The sequence below is a fragment of the Pongo abelii genome, chromosome 2 (genome assembly GCF_028885655.2).
Source record: "Pongo abelii isolate AG06213 chromosome 2, NHGRI_mPonAbe1-v2.0_pri, whole genome shotgun sequence".
Classification (NCBI taxonomy): Eukaryota; Metazoa; Chordata; class Mammalia; order Primates; family Hominidae; genus Pongo; species Pongo abelii.
In genome coordinates, this window is record NC_085928.1 from 71,364,852 (window position 1) to 71,386,668 (window position 21,817).

The 21,817-nt window shown below is 36.7% G+C and overlaps 1 protein-coding gene across 4 annotated transcripts in view; it reads right to left on the minus strand.

Annotated features, from left to right (window-relative positions):
- The window catches only part of GRM7 (glutamate metabotropic receptor 7), an 884,465-nt gene that overhangs the window by 316,208 nt on the left and 546,440 nt on the right, over nt 1-21,817 (minus strand). For all 4 annotated transcript variants that reach the window (XR_008523197.2, XM_024243985.3, NM_001131533.1 and 1 more), the window contains 1 exon segment: nt 8,517-8,657. Coding sequence is in view for 3 of the 4 variants with exons in the window: in XM_024243985.3 (XP_024099753.1) it covers nt 8,517-8,657 (141 nt within the window). In the remaining variant the exon portion in view is untranslated.

Consider the following 21,817-nt stretch of genomic DNA (forward strand, 5'->3'; position numbering starts at 1 on the left):
AGAAAAATAAATATGATGCTATACATACCATAAAAACCTAAAATGCTTTTTGTATCCATATTTCTCTTTGGTGGGTGGGGTGGGGGGGAGAAAGCCTCTATTGCTAGAAACTCTTCTAAGGAAGGCTATATTCTACTGTAACTTGCTTGATGATACTTGATAAGTCATTCCACAACCCTTTCTTATACCTACTAAAATGACTCTAAGCATCCAATTTATAATACTCCTATTGCTTATAAGAGGCACTTTGTTTACAAGAACTGTTGCTGAGAAGACACATATAAATTAATTTCCCTAGTTCAGGAATTCCTTCTCATTAACAGGCAAGCCTGACAGACTTTCTGAATATGGAAAGGCCATAACTCCCAATTTTAAAGACGTTGCCTGTTGGAGTTAATGAGAAAGAAATGACACACAGCTCAAATAATTATGGCTTCTAGCATTTATGGAAAGAGCTTTGCCTGAATACTCCTGGGCTTTCAAGTTGGTGTTCCACTGTTTGGCTTGCTTCTGCACAGAATTAAACACAATTGCCATGGGTGACTTAAAGTGCTGTATGGCAGGAAAAAAACAGAGGGAGTGTGCTCTGAATTAAAATGGCATTCAGTAGAGACCCCTTTTTATGCTTTGAAGAGTTGATGGCTGAAGGAAAAATTTATTTACTGCAGGGTCCATCTATAAACCTCTATTTCATAAGGCTGAAGATACCCAGTCTCCACTTGGGCGTCTGGTCGAGATTTGGGAAAATGAAGTTTGTGAGTAAAATCAAAGATCTGGCTTGCCATCCATCTACTTTGCTTGTACTTCGGTTAGTGTCATATGGTAATATTCTAACATATTAATATATCAACAAATGTGCCTTTTATTTCCTCTCCACCATTTATTTTCTAACCATGGTAGTTTCAGAACTCTTCTTCATTGCTTTTGGGAAGGATGGTTATAATAAAACACAGAAGAACAGTGGAAGTAAAAAGAAAATAATAATAATAATAAATAAATGACTGACCTTTGTGTTCTAAAAGCCAGTGTTATATGGTCAGTACTTGTCTCCATGCTTCAAAAATACTGAAGTATTAAGGACATGAAACATATGCCATATACAAAAAAAAAAATGGAAGGATATGAATGGATCTAAATTAGTCTCCTCGCCCAGCCTGTAATCAAGACATTCAGGAGTGACAGATGAGAAGGGAGAAACTAATGGGATATGTAAAAGTTAAATACTGGTATAAGCTCCTGAAGAGCTCCTAGGCTGTGCAGAGCCGGTCAGTACAGTTGCCACTAGGCACATGTGGCTGTTTACGTTTTAAATAATTTTAAAAGTCAGTTCCTTAGTTGCATTAGTCATGTTTCAAATGCTCAGTAGTCAGATAATAAAATATTTCTGTCATTGTAAAAGGTTCCGTTGGTCAAGGCTGGTCTAAAGCAAGGGATAATTTGTTTATTGTCCATTTGTTTATATATATTGTGGTTTCCTTGTGTTATGGGAACAGAGTAGTTGTGTCAGAAACAGCCTGACCCATAATGCCTAAAATATTTACTACCTACCCTTGAGAGGAAAAGTTCACTGACCTGATCTGAAGGGATAGAACACTGAGCAAAAGTTTACTGCTATGGCCCTGTTTTTTGAGTGTTTGAGACAAAGTCTCACTCTGTCACCTAGGCTAGAGTGCAGTGGCATGATCACAGCTCACTGTAGCCTCAACTACCTGGGCTCAAGTGATCCTCCCACCTCAGCCTCCCAATGTAAGTAGCTGGGACCACAGATGTGTGTCACCACTTCTGGCTATGTTTTTTTTTATTATTTGTAGAGACAGGGTCTTGCTATGTTGCCTGGGATTTGGCCCTATTTTTAAAAAATACAGTATTAAAAAATGTATTTTAGTCCTTTAAAAAAAAACAAAAACAAAAACAAAAAACTGAAGAGCTCCTAGGCTCTAGAACCTCCAGCAACCATGGTCACAGGAAGGACCTGGAGTCATCAAAACCATAGTTGTACCTGGAGAAGCCCTGAGGTCAGGACCAAGAATCCATGCTGCAGTAGCCTTCACATCTTTACTACTAAGGGCAGGAATGGACAAGGTACATTCCTGGAGATGGATTCATGGCTAGTGAAAAATCATGCATGCCAAAGGATCAGAGCAAAGCCTCACAAATAATTTTCAAGTCCTGGGCTTTAAAAAAATCTCTTTGTAACTAAGGTCCAGGCCTGTGGACCATGTGGGATAAGGGGTTTTAGAAAGATTGAATTTCTACAAAACAATAGGATGAAGATTTGAAAAACAAAGTGAAGTTATAGAAAACAACAAAAAGTTCAATTTTTTGCACTAGCAATTTTATGATCTGAGATTTGTACCGATTACAATACACAACCATACAGAAGGCTATGCTAATTATCGCCCTCAGAATCAAGCATTGCCTAATCATCTTGCTTATCTTCTCTCAGATTTATCCAGTGGAATAATTGGCAATTAACGTAGGTGCCGCAATGCTTCCCTTGAAAAGAGGTTAAATTTTTGTTCTTAAATGCCTTTACAAAATTTATTGATTTTTAAATAATACAAGAAGATAAACTTTCATATTTAAGTGACTTAAAAGCAAACTCATAGAGTTAGCATGACACTTACTATGATTTAATGTTACACTAAAGTCTATTTTTAACAATTATACACGAAATTACCTTTTATGGGCATGGAATTTTTATTCAATACCTTACATTCCAAAAAGGATTTAAAGAGTTTTCCCAAAAACAATGAGGATTTTAGATGTGACATTCAGATCATTTTAACTTGAAGAATCCTATGTTAATCGGTATTCCATGTATCTAAATGTTATTAGCAAACTTACCCAAACAGTTGCTATAGAATGCCTTACTAAATCCTCAGAGTTATATACCTTAGCCTTTCTGTGAGGATTTAGTATTTAACATTCATTTTTAAACAAATGAATTAATTAACAAGCAAAGATTCTTAATAATTTGATACATTTCCAGTTCCCACAATTAGAAACAAGACATTTATGGAGGTAGGTAGGGGAAGATTTAAGGGTGATAGTAGCAAGAGAGATGTCAACCAAGACTCCGATATTTAAAGATGAGTCAGAGAACCAAAAATTTAACAAAGAACCACATTAACACATAATCCTATGCATGCTCACAGAGATTAAATCATAATTAATCTGTGGCAAGCCTCTGTTTAAGAAAGCACAAAGGTGTAAAAATGCATTTGACATTGCTTCTCATCAAAAAGGTTTCAAAAAAAGTCTTAGAGTACCAAAGGGTTAGACACTATCTATAACATTTTGTTGTGGATTCCTCAATCATGTTAAGTAAATTAGGTGCTGCAATAAAACATCTTTGTGACAATTAAAGGTCAATTCAGAATAGAATAATAAAATGACAGTAAGTATAAAGACTAATCAGTATAATCATCAATTATTTCTGCACATATATTCTGAGCACTTGACTTTAAGTGTAATTCTTTTGTCTTGATAGTCTTGTTAACGAATTATATAGGCTCTAATGAGCCTGGGTCCTGGTAAAAATAAAAGACTTAAGAAATACATGGTTTATTCATTAACAGCGTTTATCAACAGGCTTTTTGTTAGCTTCACTGAAAAGAGGACTTAAACTATTAGCTCTGAGAAGTGAGGTGTAAAGAAAAACACAGCTTAAGAATTCTGACCTTCCAAAATGTAGACATTTATCTGAGTATGCTCTTTAGCCCTTGATATCTTTCCACAGTAAACAGGGGTTGATTAGGGACACAAATCAAAACTGAATTTGCTTATTGTGTGACTTGAAAGCACTAGCAATGAAATATGAAGGCTTGTTACAAAAAATATATGTCACCAATTTATTCATCTTCTGTCATCTCAAAAGAAAAACAAATCTCTGAAAGTTAAATTGTCCCATCATCAGATGATGGATTCGTAAATGCTGAGTTCCTGCTTTTCAGCAAGGCGGTAACTCTAATGAATCAGTATTCACCAAGTGGCATTTCATAGAACAGTGATATTAGTTAGACAAATGTTCTGGGTAAGTCATGAGTTATGACTGATAAGCCATAAGATGTTGCCCAGTCATAGGCAAACATATTCAGGTTCTCAGAACCTCCTTCTGAGTTTAAAAAATGCATTTGGGAGCTAAGATATTTGATGCTATTAGACATGTAAGGATACAGCTTCTCAGAAGAAGATGAGCAAACGCTGGGATATGAGATGTTGAGTGTTACAATCTTGGGGATGCCATTAGCTATGCAAGGACACAGCTTCTCAGGAGAAAATGAGAAAACTTTGAGATATGATGCTCTCTATAATGCACAGTGTGTGTCCAAATGTCATTGGGCCTTGGATACACACTCTGTGTCCAAATGTCATTGAGCCTTGGACACACACTCTGTGTTAAAGCACCGAAATTCCTTAAGCCTTGAGCTTCATGTTTCACTCATAGCATAACATTGCATGACACCTGTCTGCAAACTCTCTGATACTCAATACATCACCCTATATAGTGTGCACCCCAGTAAAAATTCTTGTCTATACTTATGTACTTGTTTTCTTATTGGAGTTGATATACATCCTGATCTCTAAGGAGTGACACAGACAAAAAGATCTTCATGAATTCCTCACAGGCCACTGAATTCAGCCCAGAAGAGCAGGAAATTTCCATTGTTAGCTACTACTATGTGCTAGTAAAATTTCAGACCCTTTATTTAAATTATCTGATTTAATCCACTCAACAATTTTGAATGTAAAGTTTTACTATTCTCACTTCAAAAATAAGAAATGGCTTTGAGAAGTTAAAAACATGTTATCCAAGCTCTCACAGGTATGTGTGGTGATGGACGTCCTTAGAACAAAAGCTTAGATCTTTTTGATTCCAAAACCAATGGTTTCTTAACCACTGTGGTATAATGTTCCTGACCCCAAGATGGCCTCAATCTCGTTTTGCAGGGATTCACTTCATTTGTGTAATGTTCCTTCTTTCATTGACCCTTAGTGTCTCCAATGAAACATATTATTCCCAAAGAGGTCATACTCTAAAGTGGTCTTTGTGCCAGCAGCATCCTGGCAAGTCTCAAGGGTGAACACACTCAGCTGGTGGGCTGTGGGTAGGGGAACATAAATACAACCCAGAAAAAAATCACATCTGATCTTTCTGCCTGCAAATGACAAATGGTATGTGGTGAACTCTCTAGAAGAGATGACTATGTGTATAGCTAGCATTGTCTCCATGAGAAAACATAGCTCTTCTATGAAGTAGCATGAATGGCATTAATCCTGTCAAATGGAAGTTGTGTTTTCTGTGATAGCTTGGACAACCACATACTTGCTGAACTGCATTTCACGCTGAGTGATTACAGCCAACATATCCCATGAGCAGGATGGCTCACTGCGAATGCTTGATCTATATCAATGGTTATTAGGCTACTCAGAAGGAAGGTAACAGGAAGAATGTCTAGCTCTCAGATTGTCACATCCTGGGATTTGGTATCAAGGGAAGTGGGGATGTTTTTGAAATACTAAAGAATGTGATAAAATCCCTTGCTTTAAGACTTTAGGTGAGCATGGATAATTTACAGAAATAAAGATTACATAGTTGTTCAGGTTATTTTCTATAAGAATTCATGCACATCTAGCCCCAAGTAAAATTATGAAGTATGAACAGCTTATCTCATGTTTCTTAATGAATATTTTTCGATAATTATTATTCCTCTCATGACTTCGCATTTTCTTGTGATTTTAGAACTCACTGTTATACTCTGACCTCAGGAATTTGCTCTCTCCAAATAGTATGGGTCTCATTCCTCATCTTTAAAACTTGTCAAATGGCTGATTCAGTGTTGGTCTACTTGCAGCTAACATATAACAAATATAGTTTAGTATGGCTAAGGAGGCTACCCAGCCCAAAAGAAAAAAAAAGGCCTACATTTTAATTTGTGCTCACATCTTAAGAGTGAATGTTATATTAATAAGACTTCCTTTTTCTTTAGCAGAGCCAAGTCACAGAGAGAGCTCTGTGAAGGGGGCTATGTTCTACAGTCCTCAGATAAAAACATTCATTGTATTCACAGCGTAGATCTTCAGTGTCAGACTACTCAGCTAGCCTGCTCATCTGGGTGCCCTTTCTAACATGCCTGTTCTAGTGTTTTAAAATCTAGTTACCAAAGCATGCAACCAGGTTACCTTTCTCACTGATTCTTCACTTCCAAATTGAAGTATACTTAAATGTAAAGATTTTTTAAATAGTATTTTTTGGAATACTATCAAAGAAAGGTGTACATATGGGTGGATTTGGAAAAAAGAAGGACAAGGAAAACAAACAAAATATGACCACCATATCAATAGGTGAAAGAGTAAGAGATATGGTAATGGTAACAGTATCTACCTCCATTCCATATGGTACAGCTCATCACAAAGAAAGTGATGAGGAAGGAAAAAGGAAGGTGAGAATATACAAATATTTTGGGTACACTTATAATTTAGTGAATGTGATTATAAATATTCACATGGAAGAAGCACAAACACTTCTATTTCCATTTTTGTAAGATAGAGGCTTGCATAATGACCTTACTAGTTTGTATAAACCCAAATTCTCAATGATCAGCCTGAAGCATGGCTCCACACAAAACAGCCTGTGTTTAAGCTCATAAAAGTCAGAGGTGTGGCCTCAGATTGGGACAATCCTAACGTCCATCAACCGATTCCACCTTCCAGACACTCTACAGAACACCAAATGTCAGAAAGAACCCAGGAAAACTGTCATCAATCATCTACATACTTCCAGTGCACTTGAATGTACCCTGTCATATAGACAAATTATCCAGATGTCAAGCTAATTTTTTCAGTTTCCACTTGAAAGCTTTGTGTCGCCTAGGTCTAGTCAATATTAAATTAATATTTTCCCTTTTCCCCTACTATTCTAGGGACCATATCTCAGAACTATTGTTATATAGCATGATCTGGAGAATATGGTTAATCCGATAGTCCAGTTGACTGAATGATACCTTTAATATATGCATCATACTTATTTTATATCATTATTTTTATTCATGTTTCTGGTCATATCTTGTTCATTTCTCCTTTTTCACAGAAAACTCCTTGAGACTACATTTAAGCACCCTCAAAGACTTCATGGTGTTCCTGATACCATGTATTACCTGATTAATAGATGCTCGTTGAGTGGATTAATCTACAACATGTGGGTGACCAGTATTCAAACAGCTGCATTACAAAGATAGACTAGAAGCAGAACTGTGTCGCACATAAATGTGTCTTTCTTGATCATACATAAAACATTTAGCCTTATTACATTATTATACCTGAAGGTCATCATTACAAATTGTAAAGGCTGATGTTTAAAGAGGTCCAGTTGATAAGATGGTAGATCATGTCATCCCCTTGTGTAACACCCTTCCATGGTTATCACTGCTCTTAGGATAAAAGCAAAGTCCCACATACCTCCTACAACGACTTAGTTCTGGACCATCTCTCTACACCTGCAGCCTTGGCTCACACATTCTCTCTGTTCTGTGTACTTCAGTCATGTTTTTTCTATTTTTCACATTCTCAGAAACACAAAAATTCCTCCTACTGCAAGCCATTTACCATGTTTAATCAGAATTCTCCAACCTATTTTCCTTCCCTAACCAGCCAATGTCCATTTCTTCATTTTATCTTGACTCAAGCATCATTCTTCCAAAAGGGTCTTTTGAGACAGCTTCTACCTTCAACATGAGTAAACTTCCTTAGTTATATGCCCTCATAATACTCAGAACATGGATTACAGTTTGTAATTATGAATTCGTTTGTGAGACCACTGGAACAAAGTCAAATTCCTTCCATCAGACTCTGAGCAACATAGAGGGAGGATTCTCACTTAGTTTGCTCACCACCAGATCCCCAGTGCCTAGCACCGTGCACAGCAGAAAGGAGTCACTCAATAAATATTTGTGAGTGAATAAATGAATGAATGTGTGATTTTTCTTCTGACTTATTCACAGATATTTTTCATTTACAAGGTTACATATAAGGAACTGTGAATATTTTAAATAGTAGATAACTCATTAACTTAGACATTAATGAAAATCATTTGGGATTTTCATTATTCTAAACCCAATCACTCTGTTTCCTTAATCAAGTATACTGTCCATGGTAACAGTTAAATCCGGCAATGGCATGGGATTTGTCAGAGAATTTTTTCTATGTGAAAATGACTTCATACTCCTGGCTGGAACTGAACAAGAGGATTCAAAGCAACATGACCCCTTCTGAATTCAAAGAATCACTGAAAATGTCAATTACTGCTAGATAGACAGGCAGAAAAGAATACATTCTTGTCTGTACGCCTTTTGTCCTGCAAGACGTATGCTCCTGTTCCATTTTTTGAACAATCTAGTAAAATTTAATTTACTTTTTCAATTTGTCTCCAGCCAAGCTTCCTTCTATCAGCTATGCAGACATTTCAGTGCTAGCCACGTAGAGTAATAGGAGAAGGACAATGAGAATTAAATTACCTGTGCATTTGCGATCTGTGTCTTCTTTTTTTGACCCACTAATTGTCAACTTGCAGTTGAAGTTTTCCTCCCAGTATTCGGCAAACCATACATTTCTTCTATTGTTTTCAAGTGTACGGGACGTAAAGTAGGCATCAAATCCTAAACAGAGTTAAATGAAAAGGTCATTGCTTGCAGGGCACTGCTGGCACATTCAGAAATAAAAACAAAAGTGACTTTTTTTCTTTGTTTCAGTGAACTGGATACTCTTGTGTGTCGACCAAAAAAAAAAATTAACAGAAGGAGGAAAAATATTCTAATTGCATTAATCTATGACTAAATTCCTAGTTCAATCTGACAGGTAGGTAGTTACTAGCACAATTTCCATTTGTAGGTGAGAAAACAGAGTTATAAGAAATAGTAACATGCCTAAGGTCAACCATTATGCCACATTCTGCATCCCTAACCATGTCAGCTCCTGATCCATGAATATTATTTTAAGAACCTCCTTTCACTTAGCAATGTCCCATTATGTAATTGACTTTCTAGTCAAATTAGAAGGAAAAGTTTTTGAAGAGGTTGTAGGTGAACTGAGTCCAATATAAACCTCAATCCAATGTATAAAGAGTATCCAGATGAGCAGGGACGAGGAGGCCGGGAACTCTCTAGCTTCCTCTTTAGGACAGTGTGACTTTAAATGTTCGTATGGGGTCATAAGATCTTGTAAGAGTCAGAGTGGAAAAAGAGATTGGATTCAGTGTCCCAAGGCCTAGGCTCAAATCCCAAATCTATGAATCTCGCTCAGTCATGGAACCATGAGCAGGTACATACTTAACCTATATGATTTTCTTTCAATCCACCTGCAACAATGAAGACTACACCATCTCCTTCCCCCACAGTATCTTGTTTGTGGCAACGGAAAAACTTTGGAAACTTACAAAGTTGAGTTCTATGATCAAGAACCATAGGAAAAAAAATGGACTTACTTCCCAAATACTTAAATTATTCAAAGTTTTCCCTTACCTGTAAGGCCATAAAAATGGAATAATCATTACAATTACAAAAATAAGAAGTATTTTATGTACATTTTCTCATAAAATGTCACATCAACCAAAGGAAGTAGGTAGTCTCAGATCCATACTCTAAAGTTAAAAATGAAGGCTTAGAAAAGAATTTGGACCCACATCTGCCTAATTCCAGACCCTGGTTTCTGACACCCATGCTATAAGGCAGTGAGTCTCACATTTTGGTGGGAATTGCAATCATTTGGAGAGCTGATAAAGAATACAGAATCCAGCTCATTGAGGTAGGCAGTATCTGAGTCTTATTATTATTATTATTTTCAAGTTCTCTAGCAGATTGTCTTAGTCACCAACAGTCAACAACTACTGCTATGAAGCTCTTCCATGGCCCACCTGCCAAGCCACTTCCTCTCTTTCTCTACTAGATGCTCCATCACCAACTTACTGTATCAGCTATTGATTCCACAGGGCAACTGGGTGGTTCGACAGGTAGAAGAGCAAAACAATCATGCGTTCAGGTATTGCAATGGGTAAGTCAATCAAAACGGTAAAACCCACTACACAGTCTGATAGTCCTGAGCCAAAACCAGTTTCAAAAAACGGAGCTCCTCTCAGACAATTCAAAGCAGCAGAAGCAGAGGTCAAATGGATATTATTCCATTTAGTTACTTCTTGCTGACTTGCCTCCTCTTAGCTGAGTCAGATTCTTTCAGGATCTAAGAGTCTGTTTATTCTTATACCTAGGGCAAAAAATAAATTAAGTCTTGAAGTTTGCCTCTGTTCAATTTCGCTCACAAAGAATAAAATTGTCCACGAGAGACTTAAGTTTTTAAGAGAGATCTTGTTGTAGCCATGTATTTATAATGCCTTGGAATATACTTGGCAGCTCTCTGGGTTAGGCACACACTATAGCTCTTCTTTATTAATGGCTACAGAGCTTCTGATACAGAATGGTTTAAAGTTTTCCCTCTGGCTGAAGTCATCAAGCCGTCACTCTTGGTCTGTCATTATAGTTCCTGCAAACTAAAGATTCTACCTATCTTGTTTTAGGAATAGGCTGTCCAATACAAGATATACGGTTACCAAGGTGGAACAGAGGGAAAGTCAGGGGTAGAAGCAGAAATTAGAATAACTCTATTAATATAATTATGTGTGTGTGTGTGTGTGTGTCATAGTGATTTTTTTCCAAACTTTCTACTAGAGCCAAGAAGGAAAGTAATCTGAACACATATCCCATTACTATTAGTTAAATTATCAGGTACTTAAATGTAAACCAAGGCACCAAGACCAGAGTTTTGGTTCGCTGAAAACAGAATCAGAGTCATGTTAAAGGAAAAAGATCATTCTTTTATAAGGGGAAGATGGTATGTTTATTATGAAATTGTTCCTTTTATTAGACAGATAAATTTAATTTCAAAAATTAATCTCCAGGTGCTTCTGAAGCAAATGCCCCATTGGTTACATGTTGAGCAATATTCCTGTAATCTTGAAAGTAAACTTAGAACAACATAGAGAAAATGAAATGGACTTTAGCTGGTGTTCAGACCACGCCAATCTGGTTCTTTCCTCTTTTAACTGGGTTGCTGCCCTCAAACACCCCTTGAAATTGGTGGCTGAGACAAGAGAGTGCAAAACAAGAGAAACATAATTTATCCCAGGCATCTTGTTTGGGAAGTGACCTTTCCAGGTGAGAGAGTAAAAGCTCTTGCAAGTGTGTGGTATGAAGGGAACCCTATCAGAATGTCAAGAGGGGGTCAGAGGACACAGCTGCCTGCTCTGCCAGGATAATGGGAGCTAACAGATATTGATGGCGCTTCCTGTGGCATCAGGAAGTGACCAGGAGTCCTGATGACTGCCTTCTCAACACTAGTCATGTGTTGGAGATTAGAACATCTCTGTTGGTCGAGGTGCCAGGGGGCACTCAAGGCTTCATTTCACCAGCCTATAAACAGAGGGTCTGCTTCCTTCTTAGTAAGAATGGCCCAATGATTCAGAAAAATAAAGCTCCTGGCACATCATAGGCATATGACACTAACAGAATCAGTGAATGAAGCAATTAATATAAAGAACAAAAGGAAATGACAAGAGGGAGAGAGAGAGAGAAAGAGAAAGGAGAGAGCAAAAAGAGAAAAGGGAAAAGAGGTGATGTAGGGAAGGGGAGGGGAGGGGAGAGAAGAGAGAAGAGAGAGGCATTGATTAGGGTGAGAAACAGGAATTCCCTGTTCCTGAGAGTGCAAATAAGTACAAAAATTTTTAAAAATAGGCCAGCATTATCTATTAACATTGCTAATATGCATTCTTAAAAGACCAGCCATTCTACTGCTAGGTACATGCACTAGAGAAAGTTTATACACATGCACCACAATATACATTCAAGAATGTGTAGCGTGGTAATACCTGTAATAACTAAAATCTGAAACAACCCAAATGCCTATGAAATACACAGAAAAAATGCTGTTCACAAAAACACGTATGAATCTCATAACAAATGTGCAAACCAGAAAAGAAAGAATGCATTCAGTATCACTTATGTCACATAAAGTTTAAAATTGGGCAGAAATAAGCCACATTGTTTAATAAGGCAGTCATATGTGGTTCAACTACAAAGAAAAACATTGAAATTATCACAGTAAAAGTAGGATATTCTTAAAAAATAGATTATTTCTGGTGGTACAAGAGAGGAGACAGACATATGGTGGACAGAAACAGAGTGCTGGGGCATCTATCCTTCTGCTAGTATTCTTGACTGGGTGGTAACGTTACAACTATTTTTAAACCCTACATAGTTGTTTCATGCCCTTTTATATTTCTATAATATAACCTATGGCAGTGGTTTAAATTTGGCTCTTAAAAAATGTCCATGTCCTAACCCCCTAAACTTGTGAATATGGCATTATTTGGAAAATATATTAATAGTGTATTGCAATAAGTTACATCACAAATAAAATTAATTTAGGGATCTCTCGACAGGGTGATCCTGGATTATTCATGAGGGCTGTAAATCCAGTGACAAGAGTGCTTATAAGATACATACAGAAGAGAGACACACAGGAGAAGGTGAGAAGGAGATGTGAAGAAGAACACAGATGGGGTATTGCAGCCACCAGCCCAGGAATGCTTGGAACCAGCAGAACCTGGAAGAAACAGGAAAGGCTACTCTGCCTAGAGCCTTCAGAGGGCGATGGCCCCAGCTGAAACCTTGACTTTGGATTTCTGACCCCCAGAACCATAAGAGAATAAATTTCTGTTGTTTTAAAGCACCAAGTTTGTAGCCATTTTTTATGTTATCCTTAGGAAAGGAATACGCCTTAGTAAATAAAAAATCCTGTTGTGGTATACCTTACTAGCTTCTCTTTGGTCCAAATGATAACATTGTTCTCAGATGTCACAAAGTGGTGGCTTGTAGGGCATATTTAACATATAGACTTGTCTTGTCCTTTCTCTTTTGCCACAAAATGTGTGTGTGTGTGGTGATTGTGTGTGTGTGTGTGTGTGTGTGTGTATATACACATATATATATATATATTTTTTTTTTGAGACAGGGTCTTTCTCTGTCCCCAGGCTGGAGTGCAGTGGCTCAAACATGGCATAATGCAGCCTCAACCCACCAGGCTCAAGTGATCCTCCCACCTCAGCCTCCTGGGTAGCTGGGACCACAGGTGGGCACCACCATGCCTAGATAATTTTTGTATTTTTTTTGTAGAGATAGGATCTCACCATGTTTCACAGGCTAGTCTCAAACCCTTGGGCTCAAACAATCTACCTGCTTCGGCCTCCCAAAGTGCTGGGATTACAGGCATGAGCCACCGTGCCCAGCCCCAAAATATTTTAAAAATCAACTTCAAAGCCAGAAGTTTTTACTTGAAAGTCCAGATTTCTAGTTTTGCTTATAAAGTTAGAAGATCTAGTAACACCGAACCCCAACTCCATGTGTTTGAAAAATAGCTATTCCATTTAGGTAGGCCTGAGCTCTTCAGCTTACAGTATTTCCTCACCACCCGACTGCCTTTAACCTAGGCTACATTTCTCATTTTTGAGCTGTACGTGGTTGTCAGGGTGGACACAGGCTTCCCACCACTGAGAAACGCATCTCTCTAATGTGCCGTTGCGGCAATTTGAGTAATCTAAAAACTTCACTAAAATGAGAAATACTATTTCAGGCCTCTAAGAATATATCCTTGAAAAAGCTACTAAAAACAGGGAAGTTGGCCAGGCACAGTGGCTCACGCCTGTAATCCCAGCAGTTTGGGAGGCTGAAATGGGCAGATCACAAGGTCAGGTGATCGAGACCATCCTGGCCAACATGGTGAAACCCTGTCTCTACTAAAAATACAAAAAATTCGCTGGGTGTGGTGGCATGTGCCTGTAGTCCCAGCTACTTGGGAGGCTGAGGGAGGAGAACTGCTTAAACCCAGGAGGCAGAGGTTGCAGTGAGCCAAGATTCCACCACTGTACTCCAGCCTGGGTGACAGAGCGGGACTCCATCTCAAAAAAAAAAGAAAAAACAAAACAAAACAAAACAAAACAAACACAAAACAGAGAAGTTGGGAAAGCAGCAGGATATAAAATTTACACAGAGAGATCATCCATCTTTATATACACAAACAATAACCACTTAGAGACACAGTGAAAAAGAGCACAATTAAAATAGCTACCCCCCACCCCCCCAAAAAAGAGAGAGAACATCTATCCAAGAACAAGTGATATCTTTCCATTTATCAGGGCTTTTGTCTTTCAGGAAAAGTTGAAGCTTTCACTTATGTCAATTCCATTCAAGTTAATTTATAGATTTTATGTGATCCCAATAAAAATACAAATTTTTCTTTCCTAGAGATAGACAAGTTGCTTTCAAAGTTCATACAGAAAAATATCAGAACCAAGAGAATGCTGAAAAAGAAGAGCAAGTATACCTGAGTGTTTGGTAGTTTGGGGGAAGGAAGTGAAAAAAAGGAGAGCAAGCTCTAGGTCTTAAATTCAGATTTTAAATTCACTATTATTAAAAAAGAGTAGTCTTGGCACATAAATAAAGAGATCAATTTATCATTGGAACAGAACAGAAAGTCCAGAACTAGACCCAATTGCACATGAGAATTTAATGTAGTGGAGAATAAAGGTAGTATTTCAAATCACTAGCAAAACAATGTGCTTTTAATAATTGTCTAATAAACAGCAACCAGTTGGATATTTGGAAAATGATCAAGTTGGATATTAGTTAGGAATTTAACATATAATCCCACAAGAAATATGAGGAAGCACTGCATGGATTCAACCACAGCAAGTGCATTTGGGTTTTCTATCTGCAAAATGGGGAATTTTGCATGGTTGTAGGAACTGGCTGTCCTGCACCCTTGACTCTATGCCATGTGCTGTGTTCTCAGGACATGTTCTGCAGGTAGCCCCGCTAGCACTTGCGCAGTGTTACAGGTGTCAGTTTTTTGTCTGCCTCTCTTGAAAATCTTTGAGGTCCTGGAGGCCAGAGACTCAGTTCTCCTTCCCCATTCCAGGTCCTATCAATATTAACTGATGTAAATTGAAGTTAAAGACATGTAAATCGGCTTGGCTAGAAGACCGTTATTGATCTAATGAGAGGAGTCTAGGCTCTCAGATGCACCCACAAATTATTTGGTGTGTCTATTGATGAGAGAGGTGGAAACCAGCCATTATTTTTGAGAAAACAAATAAGAATTATTGCAACGAAAATTATTCCACAAAGAACAAAAATCTCACGGGAAGTGTTTATGGATGAGGTAGAGGAAATAATGCCTGCAATGTTATTGCACAAAATGTCTCCAAAGGGCTGTTGCATATTATATAATACCAGAGTGCCCGTCATTTTTTATTCCTTTAAACTGCTTGGGAAACAGAAGGGCATTTATGTAATCTGAATATACTTACATGGGAATAAATATGGATATAAACAATACATATTAAATTGATAGTTTAATGGCTAAAAGCAGACTCTGAAACTAGAATTCTAGGGTTCAATTCCTAGCTTCGACACTTACTAGCTAGATGACCTTGAGCAAATGAGCTAACCAGCCTAAGTTTCTCAATTGATAAAATGGGGATGATGATAATATAGACTTCACAGGATTGTTGTAACTATTGGATGTGCTAATATATGTAGTTTTTAGAACAGTGTCTAGCATGTAAGTGTGTAAATGTAAGCTAACTTAATAGAAAATTATCTCAGACACACATATAAGGTGAGGAAAAGAGAGAGAGAGAACAATAACAAAAAATTTAAGAAACTTTGTACTTTAACTCCAGGAATTATGTATGAAAAGCCTCGCTTTGCAGTCAGATAGACCTGAATTTGAATCCTGCCTCTGCCAACTACTGGCTATGTTATTTAACTTGTCTTATGCTAAGTCTATCACTTACATTTCTGCCACTTTTGTTTTGCTATCAAACTATACTTTTTAATTTGCTTATTATTTCATTCATTCATTCATTCATTTCTTCACATATTCCAAATAAGACTTAAAGTGGCACCTACTTTTCCTCATCTATAAATTAAGGATAGTAGGATACCTTACAGATGATTTTTAAAATTTTCAGTATGAAGGATAAACCAACATTTTAAAATTGTTCAGTAAATGCAGGTTCCTTTCCTTTTGTTAAGATAAGCAGTTTTAATATCAGTTCCAGGCACTGTAAAGTAACAACCCTCTACCCTTGAAAGCCTCTTATCATTTTCTTATGCTATGTGCAGTCATGTGAGCTTAATGGCCCACATATATATTGTTTTGAGGCTGCTCAAGATGCACAAGGTCAGTAGAGATGAAATATAAAATGACCATCCCTCTAGTGGATGATGTAGGAGGTGAGACTTGAAGAGGCATCTACCTGGAGGCCACAGGCTGCTTCCATAGGGCGTGGAATGGGTGATAAATAAGCGCACGGTGGAGGCTCCTGCTATCCTTCCTTCTACCCCACCTCATGGCAATGCCAACTTGAACCCCTGCCTTAGAGGTTAAATGTTCTGTGAAGAAATGTGGTAAGGGTTTTACTCAAGAGCACTGATCCCTCACAGGTATTACAACATTACTTCCAGGCTTGGGTTTTTATTGTTGTTGGTATAATTTCTTGCCTTTCTAATCTCTTGCCTTTCTACCCTTCCTCCTTCCACACTATGTTGTTTTAATGACACCCCATATTTTCATATCTTTTTTCCCTGTACTAACAGTGAGTGTAATTGTCACACTAAATTGTACAATCTTGACTGCAATACATATTGGCACTTGCCAACATATATCCAAAGCCATAAAAAATGTGCACATTTTTTGATCTAGCAACATGTTTCAAGGTATTTATCCTAATGGAAAAAGGATATGCATTTTTGAAAAGGCATTTAAAGCACTAGGTGATTTTAAAAATTATTAATTTTACCAGATATGTGAATAGCATGGTGATATAAAGAATAGGTTCCCATCAGTTAGAGATACATTCTAAAATATTTTGGTTAAGAAGACATAATGTCTCAGCTTTGATCTAAAATGCCCCATCACAACAAAAATTCAGGAGAGAAAGTTAAAGCCTGATAGCAAAATATTGATAATGTTTGAAACTGGGTTTTCAATTCATGTGATTTGATTGTATCATTCTATTTTTATGTATGTTTAATAATTTTTATGATTTTTTTTTTGAGGCAGAGTCTTGCTCTGTTGCCCAGGCTGGAGTGCAGTGGTGCGATCTCGGCTCACTGCAAGCTCCGCCCCCCGGGTTCACGCCATTCTCCTGCCTCAGCCTCCGGAGTAGCTGGGACTACAGGCGCCCGCCACTATGTCCGGCTAATTTTTTGTATTTTTAATACAGACAGGGTTTCACTGTGTTAGTCGGGATAGTGTTCATCTCCTGACCTCGTGATCCGCCCACCTCAGCCTCCCAAAGTGCTGGGATTACAGGCATGAGCCATCACGTCCGGCCGATAGATTCTTTTAAAAGTAGTTATAAGGATAATCATTTGAGCACTATTTAGAACAATGAAAATGTAAAACCACTGCAAATGTCCCCATAACACAAGATTAAATATATGTGTTGAAGTAGTATGCAGCCATCAGACTACAGAAAGTTTTCAAAAGTGTATGCTAGGAGCCAAAAAAATGTGTGTTTTTATGTTATATTTTAAAAGTTAAAAATACTTTGATAGTATTACTATTATATATATAATATTACATATGTAATATTCACTACATTATCTAATATCAGTGTCAATAGTAACAATGAATGTCAATGTCAATAGTAATGACAAATTGTTGACATATTAGATGATGTGATAACCTACTGTTGATATTAGATGATGTGATGAATAGATGATGAGTCATATTTTATTTTGTAGCTCATTCAAGTTTTTTAATTCCTTATACATCTATAAAGCAAAACACAGATACATGCCACATAAAACAAAAAATATGTATATAAAATATATATCTCTCTAAAATAAATGCTCATTCGATACAATATTCAGTCTTTTGCAAATAGTAAAATTTTGTATAAGAGCCGTTATACTCCAAGATAAGTTAATTCCTATTTCTAAACACACCTAATTTTTACAAATGTAATCTATAAATCTATTATTTATAACTATCCAAAGTAGGTATAGTAAATATACCCATGTCACCACTCCCTACAACCATAGCAGATATCAATAATCAATTTTGAATCTTCCCAACACAAAGCAATGATACATGTTTGAGTTGATGAATATGCTAATTACTGATTGATCACTACATATAATGTGTATCAAAATATCACTATGTACCCCAAAATATGTACAAGTATTATGTGTCAATTATAAAAATAAATAAAATAATAATCAATCATGATAATCAGTCTTAACAAACCTGGTCTCCAGCCTCTTTCTAGCTTAGTGCTTTAAAAAGCTAATATTCTTCTGACTTTTTAAAACATACAACTTATATACTATCCTTGATATGACATATTTTCAAGAAATTATTCCTGAAAATTTACTGTATATAAAGTGGTATTTTCAGATAGAAACATTTAAATTAATTAATGGCAACACAATCTCCTACTGTGTAGGTGACTACTATGCCCAGAGCTTTGGTTTAAATGCTTTGCATGGATTTTAGCTACTGAACATAAATGTACTGTTATCTGGTTCTCATAGAAGTTCCAGTTCAATATGCTCTCTTGGAAGACACCAAAGAAAAACACATGGTGCTTTAGCTTGATATAATATGTTCAGCATCTTCATAAAAGAAATATGGTAGGTGTTAGAGATTGTCTATCAAGAAAACCAAGACCAATAGGGTGTATTGCAAACATTTTTTATTGATTATATATAGAGTGTCTTTGGCTTAATCTTGTTTGCATTATTATTTTTTTTTTACGTAGGACTCAAAAGAGTTCAGAACTTTCTATGATCTCCAACTGGGCCAACAAGATGCTTCCTGTTGGAAGGGATGGACAAGATCTTAAAGGGAGAGTATCTGGAACACACAGTTGTCATTTCCCTATGCTAAATTCCACGGAGCACACATCTTGGTATTGTACTCCTGCTGCCAACAATGGTTGAACACTTACCGTAGAATTGGTAGATTCCAAGGCATTATATTTTTAAACTCCTTTTTATAAAAGCCAGGCCTCAAAGGATCAGTTATCCACCAGAATTTCTTTTCTCTGTTCCCTGAACTCCAATATGTCATCTTAATTTCTATTTCTTTCTCAACTTCCAGGAAGAAGCCTGATGGTTAGTTCCCAGAAAGGCTGTCAGCCTAATTAACTAGCTGGAGAAGATCATGGGAAATCTAAACCAATCACCAAGAATCTACCAGGGAATTCCCAAGTGAGATCTGCCTTTCTTAGAAGACAGCTTTTAGATTACAAGAGGAGTGCTTGCCAAGACCTGATGCCTACCTACAAATGCTCCTCTCCAGGACAGTGCTGTAACACTCCACAACTAATGATTTGTATAGACCCCCTCTTTGGGAACTTATCCCTGACATAGAGGAAGTATATGCAGAATACTTATGTCTACAACAGTTTACACCCTGGTCTACACACTGGAATTAAGTATAGAATTTTTTAAATTACCTTTGCTTGGGCTCCAAACCAGACCAGCTGAATCAAAGATTCTACTGTTGGGCCTGAGTATCCATGTTTTTAGCTTCCCAGGTGATTCAGACATGCTGTCAGGGTTAAGAATATCTACTCTATACGACTGTGCAATTTCATCACTCATATATCCATTTTACACAAGCCCTGGACGAGCTATCCAAGGAGTACCAGAAACATGAGAGAAAAGGTCCCTTTAATTTGAGCATATCTATCTATCTAGCTATCTATCCATCCATCCACACACACACACACACATTCTTATATATATACATATATTCACATATATACGCATATGTATATTCTTATATATACAAATATGTTCACATATATACACACATATATTCTCATCTATACATTCTTATATGTATATGTATACATATATATGTGTATATATATGTAAAAATGTGTGTGTGTATATATATATATCAGAATTACTCAGATAATATCACATGTTCACATGTCTTTGGAAACATCAAATAACAGACGTACATTTGCCATAGTTGACTGAATCTTGTTGCCATTCTTTGAATGTCATCATTTATTATATGAAAGCTTTCCAAGATTTAATGAGTAATATTCTGCTACATAGAGATTATACATATGATTATTTCAGCTTGATGTCATCCTAATGAATGTAGGGTGAAATTTATGTTTCCATTGATCGTGGATATTGTATCTATTACAATACATACAATTATACATTTGTAATATATAATTTTTTTAGAAATGTCTAAGGAAGATATTTTTAGGAATTATAGTAAATTATCATAATCACTTTCATGTGTATATAACTGTCCAAGAATCATAATCTTACAGAATAATGTATTTAGTGCATATAAATTATTAATCAATTCAGCAAATGGGACCTACCCATTTTTCCAGGCAATGACAGAAAGAAAGCCAGACAAACTTGTCAGAAAATTATTCTGCATTGTAGAAGCTTCACGTTTTATTTTTAATAACTATAGAAGAACCATGTTGCCTGGTTACCATCTTCATTTTGTACTCTGGTCTAAAAATGTCTCAGCAGCCAGAAGTTTTCAGTGAGCTCAACATCTAAACTTATATAATCAAACATCTATAACAATTCAAAAGGAATTTTACCAAAATGATATTTCATTTTCTTCCTAATCACAGATTCAGCCACCACCTAATGATTGAGGGGAAAAGAAAGCAACCTTTTGAAGGAAAGACTCTTCATATGCAAGTCTGAGAGGGGAAAAAGAATCTTAAAAAAAAAAAGGAAAACAAAACTCAAAGAAAATAATACCAGTGCCCCGAATGCATGACCACTTAGTATTTGAATTCCTATGAAAATGTAAATCAAAAGAAGAAAGTTTTGGGCACCAAGAGAAGCTTAAATTAATATTTACAATGTTTTTCAATTTCACATCAAAGGTCACTTTTATATGCAGGTATTTTCAGGTTTGAGAAGAACTGTCCAACATTCTAAAACATGCTATTTTGATATGTTATTTCTCCATGTCTTTCTGGCATATTAAGACATCATATGTGCAGAAGTGTAAAAATGAGAATAGATGACTCATGTAAATAAATGTCTTCATGTAGGATCAAATTCAAGCAGCAAACTCAGATTATATTCATTCTCTCACCACCTGAGTTACTAAGATATTCCTGAGAGGGAGACATTGCATTAGGTGCAATAATAGGAAAGGTGAATTGTCCTCACCTCTGACCTCTTACACTTTTAGACGACTACATCTTGTTTTCTAGGAAATCACTTCCATATTTATAGGTTTGTAATTGTTACCAACTGACTGGGTTGGGAGTGAGCACGTAACCTTATCTGTGCCAACCAGATTCTCTTCCTTGGTAACCTGAAACTGGGAATAACCAATTCCTGTCAACCAGGACTGCTCACTTTATAGAAGAGATGTAAACTCAGGAGTTGCTGATAGCAGTCACATAGGCTGAGAAGTAGAAAAAGTCAGTTTGCATGGGGAGATGAGTCAATTAGAGTCCTAGAAAAAAAAGACATGGAGGGAGAAAAGAGTCTTACATTTTTAACAATGTTCAAGTTCCTGGTTCCAATCTATTTCTAAGGCCTTGATATATTCCTTGCTCTTGGATTCTATAAGACATCCATTTATTCTTATAATAAATCAACATCGCTCCTTTCTTATCTTAGGCAAATCCCAATGTTTGTCTGTCATTGGCAACTGTAAGGGTCATAACTAATATTGATGTGGGGATAAG